Source organism: Charadrius vociferus, unplaced genomic scaffold (assembly GCF_000708025.1).
Source record: "Charadrius vociferus isolate BGI_N301 unplaced genomic scaffold, ASM70802v2 scaffold260, whole genome shotgun sequence".
Classification (NCBI taxonomy): domain Eukaryota; kingdom Metazoa; phylum Chordata; class Aves; order Charadriiformes; family Charadriidae; genus Charadrius; species Charadrius vociferus.
Genome location: NW_009646410.1, coordinates 228019 through 245739, shown reverse-complemented (window position 1 = coordinate 245739; position 17721 = coordinate 228019). Strand labels below are relative to the sequence as shown.

Genomic DNA, 17721 nt, shown 5'->3' with positions numbered 1-17721 from the left:
ACCCCCCTCCACCCCGTTAGCGGCGGCGGTGTCACCGGCGCGGGAGGCCAGCTTGGCTGAGGATATGGTGGCACTTAGGAGGGAAGGCAAGTCCCTTGGAGGGGGGACACCACCAGGACAGATCATGCCAGGGTCCAGCATGGGGGACCTTGCCTGCATCCTCCCAGCAGCGCCGGGCAGAAGCGTGCAGGGCCGTGGGTCCCATCTCCACAGGGACAGACACAGCGACGCCATCTGTCCAGCCGCTGCAGAGGAAGTCGGTTGGGTTGGGTTGGGTTGGGTTGAGTTGGCCGAGAGCAGGGCTTTGCGGGATCTGCTGGCAGCAGGGAGCCCAGAGGGGCTGGGAGGCACTGGGAAGCTGTAGCTGAGCGAAGAGGGGACCCTCAGTGCCGGCGCAGGGCTGCAGCCGACCCCACACACAGCCCTTGGGTGAAGGTCTGCACAGGTATGGTACCCCCCACCCCCACTCCTTGCTCACCCTTGCAAAGCACCCCGGCCGGAACACCGACTCGATCCCTTTTCTCTCATTCCCCTTTTACAGCCTCAGCTCCCAGCTCTGCACCCCGCGCTCCCCTGGGCACAACCTCCCCGACCCCCTCCCTGCAGCCGTCGCACCCCAAACATGCTCCCCAGCCCCGAAAAGGCTCCGCAGCCCTCCGGGGACAAGGCCACCTACCTCGGGGCTCTCATCCCCGGGGAGGGTCCCTGCAGGGGTCTCGCCAGCGGCATCCATCTCGGGGGGAGGCTCAGCGCAGGGCAGGGGAGCGGCTGCAGCTCTGCCTGCCACTGCCGCCTCTCCCCCTCACTCGCATGCTCAAAGGAAACCACAGACCTTATCTCCCCATGGCCATTTTAACAAGCGGAAATGTGCGCAGGCCTCCTTTTGAGAGCATCACGGGGACGCAGGCGCCCCGGCCCTGCTTCCCACCACCCCTGTCCCGCGTGGGCGGCCTCTCGGCGATGGGGGACCTCGTGGCGCAGACAGGATGGGAGCAAAAGGAAGGTGTCACATCCAGTCCCTGCTGCTATTTACGAGCGAGGAATTGGGAGCAAGTGGACAGGAATAGCCCTTAGAAGGCAAAGCCCAGCTGGGAAAGGAGGTGGTGGGGAGGATGGGTGGGGGCCACACGGAGGATCTGGGCTCCAATGTATATTTGGGATCCACCGTGCCCTGCGAGCGCAGATGGGGACCCTGCAGAAAGCAGGAGTCATTTTCAGCCCAGGGGGATGGAAGGGATTTGAAACCCCGTGCAAAATCTGCGGGGTGGGAAATCCCTGTGGCACCGAGGAGCATTGGACAAGGTTGGGCTGAGAACTGATGCAGTTAGCACGCGTGCTGGCAACAGCACCGGGAAAGGGCACACGGCCTTTCTCCCAAATGGGCTGTCCAGGCAGAGCTGGTGAATGAGAAATAAAGCAGCAGGAAACAGAGTTAAACATTTGTGCTTTACTGTCAGCTTTCATTCTTGTAAACACTTTATCTGATTGCAACTCCCAAGGCAGTTGCGTATCGCAGACCGGCAGCAGCACCCGCCCCTCCAAGATCCCTATCGAAACGCCTGCGCTGATGGCAAAGGGGGGAGCTGCAGCCCAGGAGATGACCAAGGGAAGAGCTAGTTTGCTCCTGGATGTTTAATGTACTTTCATGTGCAGCTAAGAGCATCCTCGGGCTCAGGTTCGGAGGGGGTGTTGAGCTGCACAAGCGTTTGCTCCTCAGCGGACGGACCCACAGCCCAGGGAAGGACATCAGCCTGCGCTCAAGACTTGCATGTCGCTGCTGCGGCTGCTGAGCGCCCACAGGCTCTGCAAAGTAGTGTCATGCCCATGGCTGACACTACACTCTCCATGGAGGGGAGTTTTTGTCTTCCCAGCCTTCCTATTTCTGGCCCCCAGACACTCCTGGAAGCTGCAAGCAAGATGCTTCTAATGCAGCGCGGTGGGCAGAGGCTCCCCGAAGCGTTCAGCGGTGCTGTGGAGCCTGTCAGGGATTTCTGCTTAATCCAAGCAGGAAACCACGACCATGGAAACTACATTGGAAAGTTTGTCCCCTTAACTACCTACGGGACATTGCCAAGAGCTGACTCCAATAGCGTGGAGGTACCTGCGTGGAGGTACCCTGCAGCACACTGGCTCGAACCAGGGCTGCAGGAGGATGCTGGCAGCAGCATGGGGGGGAGGCGGCCAGCCAGTCCCTTTCATCCTTGAAATCATCGAGTCGTTCGATTACGGCAGGTTGCACTGTTTTAGCTGCTTTAGGAGAGACACAACTTCTCTTCGCCTTGAAACTGTGTGAGAGCGGGTTATATTGGCAAAGGGGGTTGCCTGAAGTTGAGGGAGCAGGAGATGGAAACAGGGCTGCCGGTGTTAGCAGCAGGGCAACGTGAGGGTCAAACTTTCTTTGTGGGGATCAGCCAGCACGGGACCGGGGCTGTGACGTGGCACAGCACATGCACAGCGAGTTGCCAGGGGCAGGGGGATGCCAAGCTAATCCACGGAATAAAAATCCAAAGATACAGCAAGACACCCGAAAAGCTGAAATCCATCCCTGCTCTAGCGTTCACTCTCATCCCCAGAGGTCTGAAAAAAGCTGCTCGTTACACTTCTGCTCCCTCCCGTGTCAGGAGGGCTCTTTTGTAACTGTCCCCACACAGCAGCCTGGAGGAACTGGGCTTCAGCATCACTTCCTCCGGGCTCCCCAGTTTGGCGGTGGAGCCGCCTCCTCGCCCCGTGCGCAGTGAGGGTGCCTGTCTCCTTTGCTGGCGGAGGCGCTCGGAGGTGCTTGTCCAGCCCCGGCAGCCTCAACCTTGACCTTAAACAGCATTTGCTTCACCTTGGGCAAAGAGTTTAAAAGCATCTCCTCCCTCGCTGATGGAGGGGGACACGGCAGAGGAGCGGATTTCTATTCTGCATCCCTCCTCCCTTGACACACACAAATGCTGTTTATTGATCTGGGACGTCAGCGCCGTGCTCTGCTGCAAAACGTTGTCGGTGGGAAGTAGAGATGTAAAGCGCACAATGGCGTTTGAAAATGATTGCTCTCGTCTTTGCTTTTAGCTTTGATTGCAAAAGCAAAATCTGGCCTAGCAAAGAGCAACCACAGAGATAAAGGCAGGACGCGGATTCAGCATCCCCGAGCTGCTCACACCTTTCGCTGCTTCTTGCCAACAAAAAATAACAGGGGTCAAAGAAACATCTCTTACCTCAACCAGCACAGAGAGAACAACTGCTAAAAAATTCGTTAAACCTCAAATCCACCTCCCTTCTCCTTGTAAGGCTGAAGAAATAAAATCCGCTGCAATCATAAATATTGCTAAGCATCAGGCAGTTGTTCTCCAGCCAGGAGCCGGTGGCTGTGGTGGGGTTTTGCAGGTTTTAGGGAGGACAACTTCAGCTCCAGTGTGGAATTGTCTGTTAAAAAGCACTTTCCCCCACAGGTCCCCAGCTGGTCCCTGCATTGCTCGGGTCTGATTTGTGATGCCCGGCAGGGTGGGCAGCACACGTCCCCCATCAGAGGCCAGCGTGATCCCTACGGAAGGTCTCTGTGCAGGGCTCGCGCAGGTTTGAGCCTCTGCGTGTGCAAAGGGAGAGTTGTTTGGTGATCCCGTTTCAATAGCAGCAAATATCCTTTATCCCCCTGGGTTTTACCAGCAGCCACCTGCTCCACAAAACGCCGGTGACAAAAATCACTGAGCTCGCGTATCTCATGGTATTTACACCTCAAATTACTTCATGTCCAGGAAACAGTAAGAAAAGCCCTACAAAAGCAGCTCCAGCTTCAGCACAGATTTCTGGTTAGTAGAGACAAAGCTCAATAAACTCCATGCCCCAAACCTTCAGGACAACTGGAAACAACTTTGTTTTCCAAAGGGAGAGGGTCAGCATTCCCTAAAATAGCCCTCCCTCCCCACAACATCGATCTGCCCCCCAAAATAACCAGCCAGGGGCACGTACCATATATATGCACAATGTAGAGTGAACGCAATATAGACTAAACCCCTCCATTCCTTTTAAGAACAGCTCATCTGAGAGGAAAACCTTACCGGCCATAGGGCTATACTCCTGTGGGGTCACAGCCAGCCCCCCATATAAATAAAGTCCACAGCTCACTCACGCACAGGGTTATAGGTGCCGCTGAGAAAACAGACCTCCAAAAACCAAGCAGTACCGCCTTCTTTAAAGGGTATCATCTTCCCTTTACCCGGTGTGAAAGGGCCTTCCACAAGATTAATAGCAGTTTATCTCCCTACCTCTTGGCTTGATAATCCTGGAGCCGCAGTCTGCCCTCACCCTTATCTCAACCTCTCGGCTGGAAATGGGCAAATAGTCAAAAAATTGATTTCAACATGTCCCTCCCTCACTTCTCCTTTTAAACACGGGGTCCAATGACTCTGCACAACCAGGCTGCGCCTGCCCGAGTTTGGCAAGGCGTACTGTAAAAGCACGAGGTGGAGGAGAGGAAGGTGGTTTCAAAATGAGAACAGGAACGCTCCTGCTCCCCCCTCCTCCCCGCTGCCCGGCCGGGGCATCCCCCCGGGGACCTACGGGTGCTGTGTGCGCTGGGACCAGTGATTTCATACCCAGGAGGGATGTCAGTCAGTTCCCTCCCTTGTCTACTCTGGGGTCTTTTTGTTACTTCTGCCCTAACCCCACATCTTTCCGTCCGTGAGCTCTCCCGAGTGCTTTGAGTGCGCCTACCGAAAAGCAATGGTACCTGTGAAGAAGAAGGGGGGGGCACAGCACTCCCCACCCCATTTGGGACATCTTAGGAGGACATCAAGGCAAACCCTGTCCTTATGGGAAGGGCAAAGGGGATTTCCAGCCACCCACACGGGGCAGGACGGGTGTGAAAGCTGCCTGTCCACCGGGAGCCCTGCCACGAGACCTGCTGGTCCACGGCGGGGGTGTGAGGATGACTCCGGTCACGCTGCCCACGAGGCAGTCAGCCCCCTGGTCACCCTGGGGGGGCTTCACCAGCCCCAGCCCCTCCGGAGGAAACACCGCTGCGATGCCAAGCTCTGCTCGGAGCTGCTCCAGCTCCCCAGGGACCTGGCTGGGTCCCATAAGGGAAAGCACGACGTGTCCTGCCCACTCTGGCCCCGCTGCCCTGCCGTCCCCCTGGCACCCAGAGCCCAGGGCTGACCTGCCCGGACACCATCCCGGCTCAAACGCTGCGTCTGGCTCCCTGCACGGCAGCACAAGGCAGGGGGAGAGCACAGACCTCCCCCCGGGCAGCAGCCTGCCTTGTCACTTAGGTCACAAACTTCACGTCTTGACCTGGACGCCATTCGTTTGGCTTGAGGCGCCCCGTGACAGCTTTAAGACATGTTCTCCATCGCTGCCCTGTGCCACCTGCGCGCGGCAAATATTTCATCCACCTGCCTCTCCCGGAGAGATGAATTCAGTGTCAGCCACTGGATATATCACCCCACCACCACGGAGCCAGGGCAGCGGCGGCTGTCACGGCGGGGGAAGGAAAGGGAGGGGACATACAAATGTCAAGGTCACTTATCTACTAGTTTGGGGCACTGAGTTCAGAGCAGCAGGACCTGCTTGAGCTGAGGAGGGACCAGGGTGGGTGCCTGTGAAGGTGGAAGAACGCGGGGCTGACACCCGCGTATCAGGCATGCCCCACGGTGCGTATCAAGCACCTTCATGCCTATCCTGGAGCATGCATGCCAAATTATTGACCAGCTTCAGCCCCAAAATGGTCCCACCATGGCTTCTCCACCACCGCCTCTCCCCACACGCGTGTCAAAGCCCCCTGAGGAGCCCACCAAGCCCTGCAGAGCCGCACGCTTAGACAACGGGAAGAGGCTGCAGGGCTGAACCTCCCCACCACCCCCAGATCCCAGACAGACATGCCAAAACACGGGATATTATTGCAGCCGGTTGGTGCCGCGGGAGGAGCAACCGCATCCCAGCCAGAGCCCAGCCCTTACGGAGCAAAGTACGCAGAGGAGGAGAGACTGGACGAGTTGAGCAAGGGAAAGAAAAGGTTCAGAAAGATGGGATTTGCTGAACTGAGCTTGCAAATGGACCCCAAGCTGATACCTTTCACTCCGGGATCTGGAGACTGTAGGAAATGTGTAGGAAATGGCAGGCGGGCAGCTGGGAGGACGCAGCAGAGATGGATCCCGGTGCGTTTGCACCCTGAGGCATGAGATCCAGCAGCTCCCGCTGGCGGGTACGAGTCCCCTCTCCTGCTCACCGTGACGTGGGTCTCTTCACATCCCGTTCTCACCTCTCTCGGCGGCGACACAGTGAGGGCCCTTGAGCGAGGAGGGTGCTGAAATACCAGTTTCCAGTTCAGTCTCATGATGGCAGCTCTTCGAGCTGACTCACGCAGGAGAGCAGACGGGTGAGTAATACCCGCTACGGCTCACAAAGAAAACCCTCGCCTGAAATGAAGATCTCCACCCTGCATGTCCCGGCATTTCATACCAACCCACAAAACCCCCACATTTGTCACTTGGGCTTACTCCCACAGCTTTAAACCTGAAACCACCTCTTCTTCACAGCCTGTCTTAGCAAAACCCATCTTCTAATACCAACCTGGCAGTTGTTTATGGCTGGCGGTACAGGTGATGTGACCGCATTGGCCAACAGGAGCCGCTCACCGGCGAGGGCTGGCCCCGCTCCCGGCTGCTCTGGGAACAGCTGGGTCCAAACTTCACCCCACACCTCCTGTCACCTCCAGCAGCACTTGTGAAGGGAGCCAGCGCTCTTAAATCAGTGTCCACCACAGGGCAGAGATGCGATTTGACCATCTACTGCTTAGAGAGCAGCGGGGAGTCCTCGTGGTCCCCGAAGGAAGATTGATACACACACACACGGGGCAGACGGGCACTGGCCAGGCTGGCTTATCCACAGTCCCTGTGACCGCTCCGCCAGTCCCTCCAGCTATTAATGTAAAATAATGATGTGTTTTGATTTTTCTTTTGTGTGTGCATAATAGGTGGCACAAAGCAGGAGTGCTCAAGGTAAAATCTGGGCAGGATGGTGCAGAGGAGGAGGAGGGCTCGGTCTCTTCCTTTGGCTGGAGGCAATCCTGGCCAAGGGCACACATGCCCCATCCCGCAGTCCCCAGGAACGTCAGCAAGATTTCAGGGCTGATAGTAGGAAATCTGTAAGCAGGACCCAGTAGCAGTATTTTTTGCATAAGATCTCAAAGCACTTTAGAAATACCCAGTTACACCACAGGGCCGTGAAGGAGGGAAATAGGCACGTACTCAGAGGGGGGAAGAAGGCACGAGGAGCAGCGAGTGACTTCTCAAACGAAAAGCCTAAGTCAGACTGAGGAGACACAACTGTACACGGTGGCAGAAATCCTGTCTATGCCAAAAGATTAACTGGATCCAACCCTAACTGTTCCCTATGCCCCCTCTTTTTTGTCAATTGTATAATACCATCTAAATATCGGAATTTAATGGTACCGATCTAGCTTTCACATGACAGCCTTTCTGCTGCACAGCTGATTAATCACACAAGCAGGGACCAGATCTGGACACGTATTAATGCACAACATTTCCTCCTGCCCTACTCCCACCCCACTTCCAGAGCAGACGCAGACTTTCAGTTGCACTTCCCTGCTTTAATATTTAAAATCTTCCATGCGGGCAGCAGGACCGGCTGACTCTTCCACTAAGCCCTTTCCAAAGCAGAGCACAGCTCCCTGTTCCCATCAGGGAGAAGGCAGCGAGTCCTCAGTACCTAAGCCAAATTTGGGGTTTCGGACAAGCAAGGTGGGGATTCTCACTAGCATTCATCTGGCCAAAACCTGCACCCGCCTGAATCATGATGCTCCACTCGACCAAGTACCTGCACGAGCCTTGCGGACTCTGTGATTTGCCCAACCTTTTGGCCTCACAGCTTCAGCATTCCCAAAATGCACTTCACTTCTCATCAGAATGCCCCAAACACACTGAGAAGACCAGGATCACTCTCTTTATTTTGGCTTGCTTCTTCTCACCTCCCCATAGACCATGTCAAGCTCCAGCCTAGAAGAACAGGGATATTCACCAACAAAGCATTGTAGAAAGCTCATGGCTCAAAAGCCACTGATTTAGCTCATTAATACCCATGTCGAGGAGAGGAATATTTCATTTATTCCAGCCTGACTCATCGTCTCGACATATTTTCCTTTTTCCAGGCAGCAAACCTTATGGTCTTTCTGCAGATCTTACCACTTGGCCACACTAGCGGAAGAGACACTCAGCTTGAGCCATGGAGCCAAGTTCTCATCAAAGCAGATTATCTAAATGTTTCTTCTCTCCCGCACACTTAGTTGAGGAAAGATTTAAAAAAATATAAATAAATAAAACCCAAACAAACAAAAAAACCCCACCTCATGGGTTTGTGCTGATTGTTGGCATAAGAGCTGCACAGTGAGCAGTGCTGGGCAAGAGACCTGGAAACTTCGTGCAATCTATGTTTTCTAGGATTATCTGTCTGGGAGTAGAGGGTAACTGGGAGGGACTTGTTTTAAAACAGAACAGACTACAGAGAGATTTCTGCAGCATCTTACAGTTGGACTGATGTGATTCAGGAAACCTCGATTTGAAGTGATCTAATTCACAAAACGGATTTATTAGGTTCCTACTGGGCTGTAACATTTTATCTCTTAATGCTTTCCATCTCCACCCACCTCTTGCTACAGAAAACAAACCCCAGGGGCTCAGCCAGCCTTAAAATGCAGTAAAACAGCCACGTGGGAGGACGTGAGAGTCAAAAGTGCTGTAGAAGAGCAGAATCTGGAAGATGTCCACCCCAGTTGTTCAGGGAGTTCAAGAGAATTAAGGCAGCTAGTCACAGCTCATTAGAGGAATGAAACCACGCAAGGTTTGAACGTTACCTGTAGAGCAGCTTCTGAATAACTTCTGTTTGACACATGTCACTGCAAACTGGAGGGACTCACCCAGTCTCGGTAATCAGAGGACCACATCCCACGTGGAACGCTCCTCCCCTGCCAAATGATACCGACACGCCTAATTCTGCTCATACATGAAGAGTTAACAGCTCTCGCACTGCTGCTGGAGCACACCGAGGAGCAACGCTTCATGCTGCTGGAGTATCAACTCCCCCCTTTCCCAGGGAGAAGAGCTACCAGGTGGACCACACCACCTTAGAGAGTTCAGACCTAACTGAGCAGAACTACCCAGGCATCTCAGCACACTTAAAAAAAAAAAAAAAAAAAAAAGATAAAATTATGGATTGATACTAATTAGAGACATATTTTAGAGGCAAAAAATATGCTGCGTCCTCAACTACTTCATCTAGCAATAGGTTGCAACTTTTACAAGGTCAATTGGTCTGGAAAAAACATCTGGGTAACACATCTGGGTGAAGAGTTAAGGAGCCGCCTCGCCAGTTTACAACAGGAATTGCGAAATGGGTGTTTGTTAAAAGATTTAAACATCTTCTTTTTATTTCACAAAGTCAGCCAAGAGAAATCAAGCAACTAATGTCACCAATGAATAGCCAAGAACAAAATCCAAGTGATTTTGCTGTTTAATTCTCCCTCTCCCCATACAAAGCTACTAAGTCACCATCAAGTTTGCCTATACGCATAAACGCACAAACACTAAGTTTTGAGCTGATTTCTCTTTACTTCACAGTCTTGGCAAAACAAATGTGCATTCAAAAGTCATTTCACATTAATATATTAATCAAACATTTTCAAAATAAATATTTTTTTTTAAAATAACCATTTCTTTACATCACTGCAGTAGCAATTCTAGAAAAGTCAGTGCACAGACAGTAGCAATTTGATTAATCAGCTAGACTCGAACAAAAAGAAAACGAGGTGGAACTTTTTTCTCTCCAAGCAGGCTGCATGCAGCAAGTCTCAGCAGTTTCCTAGCACACAATCTTTCTTCACACTTGCTGGGAAGGATTTTCTCTCTCTCCGCTCTCAGAAGTCAGCGAAGTCTGATTCGTGCAAAGCTTTGTACAATGCAAAGTTTTACAACCTGGATTCTGATCAGTCCTGCAGAGGTTCTGCATACTAGAGTCGTTGCTAATGAGATCTATGAATCAATGCTACGGAAGGGAAATGCTTGAACCCTCAGTCCAAGGAGCCCATGTTCAAGTTACCGGGAAGTAAATTCACAGCCGATCCAGGAACACTAACAGCTTTAAACAACAGTCAAATGAGCAGCTCAGTTGTACCTAACAGCTTATTCCAACGTTTTGCATATTCTCTCAAGTGCTTCCAGGGCAGAAATAAAGCAACTATATTCTCCCCATTAGCTATCAATCCACCAGTTAAATCACAGCAGTAAGATGCTTCACTGGCCAAAAAGTGTAACTGGTGTTACAGGAAAGAAAAAACCAAAGTGCATTATAAACTATAAAGAGAATATTTAGGACTTAGTGATCACAAGCCCACGACTCTAACTGGAAAAGACAGACAACAGAAAATTAGTGTTCCCATATGATCTATAACTAGTTAGATGCTACTGATCAACCCTGTAAAGAGTAGTATGCTTTCTTAAGAAGGGAAGCTCGTCAGCATCATCATACACAGTGCACAGCAGGAAAATTTGGAGGGCTAACAGATTATGTGCTACGATTGGCAGGAATGACTTAGCTAAAAAACCCAAGAAAGTTCAATAGGTACCTGAAAAATGTAATAGAGATCTATTTCCTTTGAGATCCCAAAGGTTCCCTTTGAAGCCCTTTCTCAGTAGCAGAGGGAAAAGTTGCACGTGACACTCTGGGCTGAGAGGAATACCCAGAGACATCCCTGTGTCCAGAGATGCTCTTGGCTGCACACTAAGGTAAATTCAGGACACCCCCAGCTTCCCCAGGAGCCTTGTTTCCATGTTATGAGCATGTTAATTATCAATTTGGAGTAGTTGCTTAAAGAGGTATAATTTAAGTCTCAAAAGAAACAGACATAAGGGAAACAATCACAGATGAAGAGAACCTCCAGTTTTAGTGATGCCGCGCACAGGGAGAAGGGAATTGCAGTAGGAAAGCAAACCCTCTATGAGGTAACCCAGGCTGTTGAGATCTCTCCCCTTGCTCTGCACATATCTACCACTAGAGTCCATGAAAGCTACGTGCCTTGGGGGAAGGCTCTACTCCTCAGTGCTATGGACCATGCCCCAAGATTCTGCCAAAATGGGAAGTAAGAAAGCAATGAGTTGTGGAGAAGTTCTCTGTTAGCTTATTGGTTTTTCTTGTCCTCTGGTGGGAAGTATGGAGGAGGGGGCGGCTGGTCCTGAAATAAAGACAATAAAAGAATATCATATCATGGCTAAGGAAAAAAAAAACCAAACATCAACAATGAAAAAAAAACCCCACCACAAAATCAACTCAGACAAACTTTGCTGTGTCACTGAGAAAAAGAACTGCTAAATACACACTTAGGGTCACATTGCAATGCCAGAATGACAGAAGAACTTACCGAGGGCATATAGACGTTATGGGGGTTGACGGGGCTGTAGTAAGCACTGGCAGCGGCTTCGGCAGCCTTTGCTTCAGCTGTCACCAAAAGAGAGATTACAGATTTGGTGACACACAGAAAACTTTTACAATCAAACAAAAACTCCACATGTTCTTGGCCATCAAGTGTTACTAACAGAGCACTATTTGACCAACTCTTGAGTTGCAAAATAGTTACAAAAACACGACAATTAAGCATTATCTCTTCCAAGTCCTAAAGATTCAGTTGCCACAGGACTGTCAAGTCAGAAGTGAAAGAGTCCCAAGACTTAGTCTGGAAATGTCACCTGGGACTTGCCTGTTAGCCAACAAATAAATGCTAACGGCTATTTTGCCTAAATACAGACCACATCCCTTAAAAAGGAAGTCAACAAACCATTCTTCTTATGAGTGAAAACACAAGACAAAACAAAGATCAGCACAAGTTTATAGCAGCTCAGGGGATTCATAGTCTAAAGACAGTAATTTATTAAGGCAATTCAGATCCTCGATTTCTGAAGAATACAAAAGTCTTGTACAATCATCTGGATCAGTGCCACTTTCCAAATAATAGTTCAGAGATGATTGGTTGTTTATTCAAACAAAAGAGAGAAGTTTAGGATATTTGTCTGGGTAAGAATTTACCTGTGAGAGATCTATGGTTGTGTCCAACCACAAAAGCTCATTTTTTGGGTTGGTTCCCAACCTCCCCTCCATGCAGACCTTTTAAGACCATGTTTGAAATAATTTTGATAAAACTCAAATGACTGAAAATGAGACTGACTTTTCCCCAGCTTCTTTCCATTACCTATTTCTCTGTTCCATGTTGTTTAAGCAAAAGGAACCAGATTAAAGTGAAATGGGGGAAGGGGGAGCAAGTATCAGCAAAGCCACATTTGTGAACTGAAATAGACTAGAAACATATTTCATCATCAATTTCTTTTTATTCATCTAACAGAGCAAGATTACCACAACAGGAGAATCATAAACTGTATTTTTTCTGCCACAAGAATAAATCCAGCTGCAAAACATCCGCTAATGGTATCCACCCTGTAGAGAATCAGGCTGGCCTCCAGACTGAGCTGGATATCCAAGGCTGCGGATTAGGGGAGCTCTGTACTCCCTCTCCTAAGCAATTTTAACTTCTAAGTGGAGCTTCTAAGTTGACTTTAAGCTCCCCAAGAGATAACAGACAAGAAACAATATCTGGTTTATGGGTTAAAAAAAAATAAAACATTGTCAGCTAATTCACCCGCACACGCTTCTTACCTGCGGGAGTGGCGGGCAGGTCTGGACCGCTGACAGGGGGTTCCATGGGCCCTGGGTATGGCGGGGGTGGAAGCTGCATGTAACCCATGTCTCCATCCGCCACAGGAGGGCCAGGATAAAACTCTGTCAGGAAAGGAAATAACCCAGCAAAAGACTTAACTCCTTTGGGTGGGTCACAGCATACAGCCAAAACAAGCCAAAGTGAAATATAATTAAGTTCAGAAACAAAAGTTGCACAAAGTATCAGATCAAATTTAAAAGACTATGTAAAATTTGTGTTTCTTCCCCTTTTTGCCTATTTTAACTCTTGATAACTAGAGTAATCCCCATCTTCAATTCCCAGACTTACCAGGAGGAGGTGGTGGGTAAGGATAGCCCCCATTAGCTGCCGCTGGTGCAAAAGCATAGGATCCATTTGGCATATAGGAATAGCCGTAAGCTCCATTGGGTATTTCACCTCTGGAGACTGGAAAAGTAAAGATAAAGTTGACCTCATCAAAACATCAAGCCTGCATCAAACGTAGGCAAAACCTCCAACAAACTTCAAGTATCCTTATCTGGAAAACAAACAAGCTCCATCCAAATAAATCTGTTCCTTAGATGTCAAAAAAGTATTTTTTTTCAAGCAAGCAAGTTCCAGATACAGCGTGGAACTGGCATGGATTTGAATCCAACCTGTTGCAACCTAAAACTGCCCTTACTGCGAGATGAAGGCAAGGCCTCCTGAAACCACAAAACAGAACACCATGGCAGAACACCAGACTCCCATACCTTGAGATGCCACTTGCAGCATGCGCTGTCCAAACTCGATTGCACCCCCAGCTGAAAAGGTCATCTTGAACGTGGCAGATCCTTCCCAGCCACCTGCAGGGAGAAAAGCCAGAATTCAGAAGGAAGGAGAGGCGACTTCAATGCTATTTAGCTTCCATACTTTATTTACAGATGCACTGTATATAAGTCTTTAAAGTGCTTATCCCAAATATCCAAGAAAAAAAATAATGTGCATAATGTGGCAGAATTACCCTACTATCAGAAAAATTCACATTATGAAGTATTTTCAGGTCAAGATACACCTGAAGAAACATCAATGAGGGAGACATTCAGAAGCTTGCTAAAGTCATGCCTGTTTCCACACCAGCTGCTGACAGACCAAGCTACCAGGAGCGCTGGATTTGCTCTAGCTCTGTATAAGATTAGTTCAGAAGACAGGGATTTTGTTAATCCCATTTGCTAAAAAGCCTTTGCAACTACACCTAACTATCAGCTATAAATTAGTTTGGGAGTTTGAGTGCCCAATGAAGCAAAGAGCTTAGTGAAAAACACAGTCCACATAAATACATTAGAGTCCATGGAAGATATTTCAAGTCAGGATAATAATAATAAAAAAAAATTAGTGACATCTCATATTACAGACTAAAAAAGAAAAACATGCACAGCCCAGAGTCCCAACAATGCATCAAAGCAGAAGCTGTGTCAGTGCTGAAACAGGGACGTGTAGATTAAAGAGCCTTTTGAGCTAAACCAGACTCTCATGGCTGTTAAAGCAACATCCTCATTAAAGGAGACAGCGTCTGGGGAAAAGTCACAAAGATTTAGCTAAAACTGTTTGCCTTTCACAGAGTTTATAGAGTTTGTCACTACTGCTTGGGCTTCCTCTCACACTGGATGGTCTCACTTTGCTCTCATACAGAAGCGACAATGCTGATTTCAGGATTACAGACTGAAGTCTCCGAAGCACTGCACTGTGGATTCAGCACCAAAACTAATAGACCAAATCAAGCTGGGGATGAAAGAGGTTACTGAACTACATGCCTTTGGTGAAAACAGGAAGCATAAAACAGTGATTAAAAAAACCAACATTCTTCTTGAAAATGTCTACCACAACCTTCTTATTGAACATAATATGAAACCTCTCCTCGAAGATTCCCTAATTACAAGACAGTCCATGCTCTTCTAAGTGTCATTTTTACTGCTAAGATGCACTATAGCAATAACATCCCTTTTCTTGAATTGCACAAGAAATTAACAGAGAACAGTGCCCTGGAGATCTGCACCTGAAAACCCAAAAAGATCCAGAAAGAATCACGAGTTTTTGACATAGGAGCACCTGGATGCAGAATTAACAGGTAGCCTCAACTGACCAATGCAAAATGACATCCTCACTCTTGCTGACTCTGCTCTGATGTTTACTCAGTGAGATCACCCAGATGACTGAACTCAGTATTTTGCACATAGGGCAAGAATGAGATCGGTTACAGACCAGATCTGTTCATTGTAACTGTACAGGGAGCAGATAAGGGGAGTATTTTTAGCTGCTAGTTTCAAAGAAAGAAACACATTTTAGCAGTACTGTAAAAACTCACTTGGTCAGCATCCAGTTTCAGTTACACTGGATACTTACTTGCTACTAATTGCATAGTTGAACTAAGATACAGAACATATATCTGTACTACACATACCTCCTGCCTCTGCTTTCACTGTACCCTTGATATAATTTGCTCCAAAGACAGGCTGCTTAATCTCACAATCTTTCAACAAATAAAAGGGCATCACGAAAGACTGCATAGCATCCTTTCCCTTCGATACAAAGATAACCTGAAAAGAAAATAACATTATAAAGCATATTTAAAACAAACAGGAAACACAGCCCCGATTTATTATCTGAAGAGACTTTTCAATGGACTGAAACTCCCGCCCACATGTGAAGCTCCTTGACAGTTCTGTAAGCCAAAAGCTACACAGAACAGCCTCAAGGGTAAACTGAAGCCTCAAGGCAATAGAGCCTTTCCAGGAAGACTACCCTTGCTCAGATAACACTCCTCCCAGCTTCTAGAGAACTCGCTGCTCCACTCAGCTATGATTTAGTGGCTGTGTTGTCGCATTCAGCATTTCCAGACCATTGCTAATTTCAAATCTTGAAGATGCCTGATGGACTAAACAGCTGCCTGTATAAGAACTAATCAGATTTATTATCTTTTGACAAATAGATAGGATATGCAATGAATTCATAATGCTCCCCAGAGGGAGAGGATGAGCCATACTACAAGGGGGAGTAGATTATCCTGACTTTCATGCATCGAGGACATTTAAATACAGAATCGCAAAGAGCCCTTATCTCCTTACACAAGATAAAGCCTTCTAATACTTACTCGGTAGGGAGTCAAGAAAACACTCCCTTTCTTGGTCCCTTTGAAGGCATCTGGCATAGGTTCGATATCACTGAAGGTAATTTCTACGTGGTCGTAGGTCATCAAAACACTGCAAACGAGAGAAGAGACGCAGCGTCAGAGCTTTACAGCTCAAGGCAGACATGCAATTTGTCTGTAAGTTTACTAACCTACCAAAACCAGCCTTATCCTCAGGCCAGTGCTCGGCAGAGAAAATCAGTCTCTTGAGTTTTTTTGCTATTGGCAGTAGCAACTTAAGTAGTACTGGCTGCTTGTTCTCAGTCTTATGCTTCCTCCTCTGTGTGCTGGCAAAGCTACTGCTGTCTACGTAGCCAGGCAGCGAATTTAGTCAATTGAACTGATCAAGATCTCAAGACATATACATATATGTATTTTTAAAGTTGTGTTGCATTTCTGCTGGATCAGTTCCCTAATTTGGTTCACCACAAGTAACACAACAGAGGAAGGACTGCTGAAGCAGGAACTGCTCAGGCTGCCTTATGCAACAAGGCTGTTGAAGGTCTAACCACAGCTTAAGCATCTCCAACACAGAAATGCGATCAAGAGGAATTCCCCTTTCTTGTCACTAGACTTCATTAACCCGTGTTGTCTGCACTGACTCCTTAATTCTCAATTAGAAACCGACCTGATTAAAAACAGTGCAATACCCTTGCATGGATACAGAGGGTAACTTGTATTAACATAAAAGCATCCACTTTAGGGAGTCTAATCCCTAAAGCTGGAGAAACCTCCACCACCTTTATGTCTGGCAGCTTACGTGTTACCATCCTCAGTCACTCACCTTTCTCTTCTGCCAGCAAGTACCTGTTCCTCCAGAAAAAGCTCCGGAAGGGCACAGGGGTCAGCAGCTCTGTTCAGGCTACAGCACATCAGCTGGGTCAACCACCACAAGCAGCCTGTGCTGCAGCATTAGAAGTAGCCCCTGACCCAAGGCAGGCTGACAACTGGGAACAGTAACATGTTAAGCTGCCGCAGTTGTTTGTTTCAGTGAAAACAAATTTAAGCCCCAGAATTGATCTTACTAAATTCTCTAAGGGTCACATCCCAAATGGAAGTCAGGTGAAGAATTCCTATACCAATGTTTAACTGGCCTCATGGAAAGACGACCTGAAGAATGAATTTATCCTTTGTCCCAAAAGCAGGTGACTGCCACGTCAGAACCAAAGCACGCTGGCAGACACAGAGGGTGAGGACAGCCCATTGCCATGCAGACAGAGGCAGCTCTGTGGAGGCCGTTTCCATGGTTATACCCCAGCACCTTTTTCCAACACTGTTGCTGCCTCCCGAAAACACGGAGGGGGTGTGTACGCAAGGAACCCAGCAAACCAAACTGGGCAGGCAGCCTCGTGCTTCCCAAGCAGGCAGCTCTTGAGCAGAGGCACAGTGCAGGTGCAACAGCCCATCTCTCCCGCAGCACCGGGCGATGAAAGAAGGATAAAGCTTGTGTCCAGGCCGGAATCACCTGGCTGGAAGGCTGAGCTCTGCCAGCCCTCAATGAGCGCTCGGGGGAGAGGCTGGGGACAGCAGTACGAGCCAGCAGTAGGCAGGGGGGCGGGCGGGCAGGCTGCGGAGGGGAGCAGTGTTGGGAGGGAGGAGGCCCGCGGCTGAGGCCTAGCAGAGCTTCCCTCGGGGAGACTCTAGGGCAGGGGGATATGTACAACTCCTACAACCGTAGGGAGAAGAAGGGAGGACGAGCCCACCCACGCCGACACCGAGAGGGTTAAACCGCCCCCCCACCGAGCCCCTCGGCGCCCCTCCCCACACAACCTCTCTCCCTGAGGGAGGAAAAAAGGAGGGGACGGGGGGGGAGGCCGCTCCCCGCTGCGACCCGCCGGAG

General features: G+C 49.2%; 1 protein-coding gene across 1 annotated transcript; it reads right to left on the bottom strand.

Annotated features, from left to right (window-relative positions):
• Positions 1-10913: 10913 nt before the first annotated feature.
• Positions 10914-15949, bottom strand: WBP2 (WW domain binding protein 2). The gene is made up of 7 exons (XM_009895812.1): positions 15846-15949; positions 15156-15291; positions 13468-13560; positions 13046-13162; positions 12697-12819; positions 11411-11487; positions 10914-11224 (listed from the first exon to the last, which is right to left on the bottom strand). Exons 1-7 carry the CDS (start codon positions 15945-15947, stop codon positions 11171-11173), a joined length of 702 nt encoding a protein of 233 aa, XP_009894114.1. The 5' UTR covers positions 15948-15949; the 3' UTR covers positions 10914-11170.
• Between the last annotated feature and the right edge of the window lie 1772 nt (positions 15950-17721).

Bases quoted from the DNA above. Each gene is read 5' to 3' on its own strand.
- WBP2 (XM_009895812.1), bottom strand. From the start codon at position 15,947: ATGACCTACGACCACGTAGAAATTACCTTCAGTGATATCGAACCTATG. The intron at 13,561-15,155 runs GTATGTGTAGTA...TTCTCCCTGCAG, and splicing joins AGTGAAAGCAGAGGCAGGAG to GTGGCTGGGAAGGATCTGCC. The intron at 11,225-11,410 runs GTAAGTTCTTCT...TCTTTATTTCAG, and splicing joins ATAACGTCTATATGCCCTCG to GACCAGCCGCCCCCTCCTCC.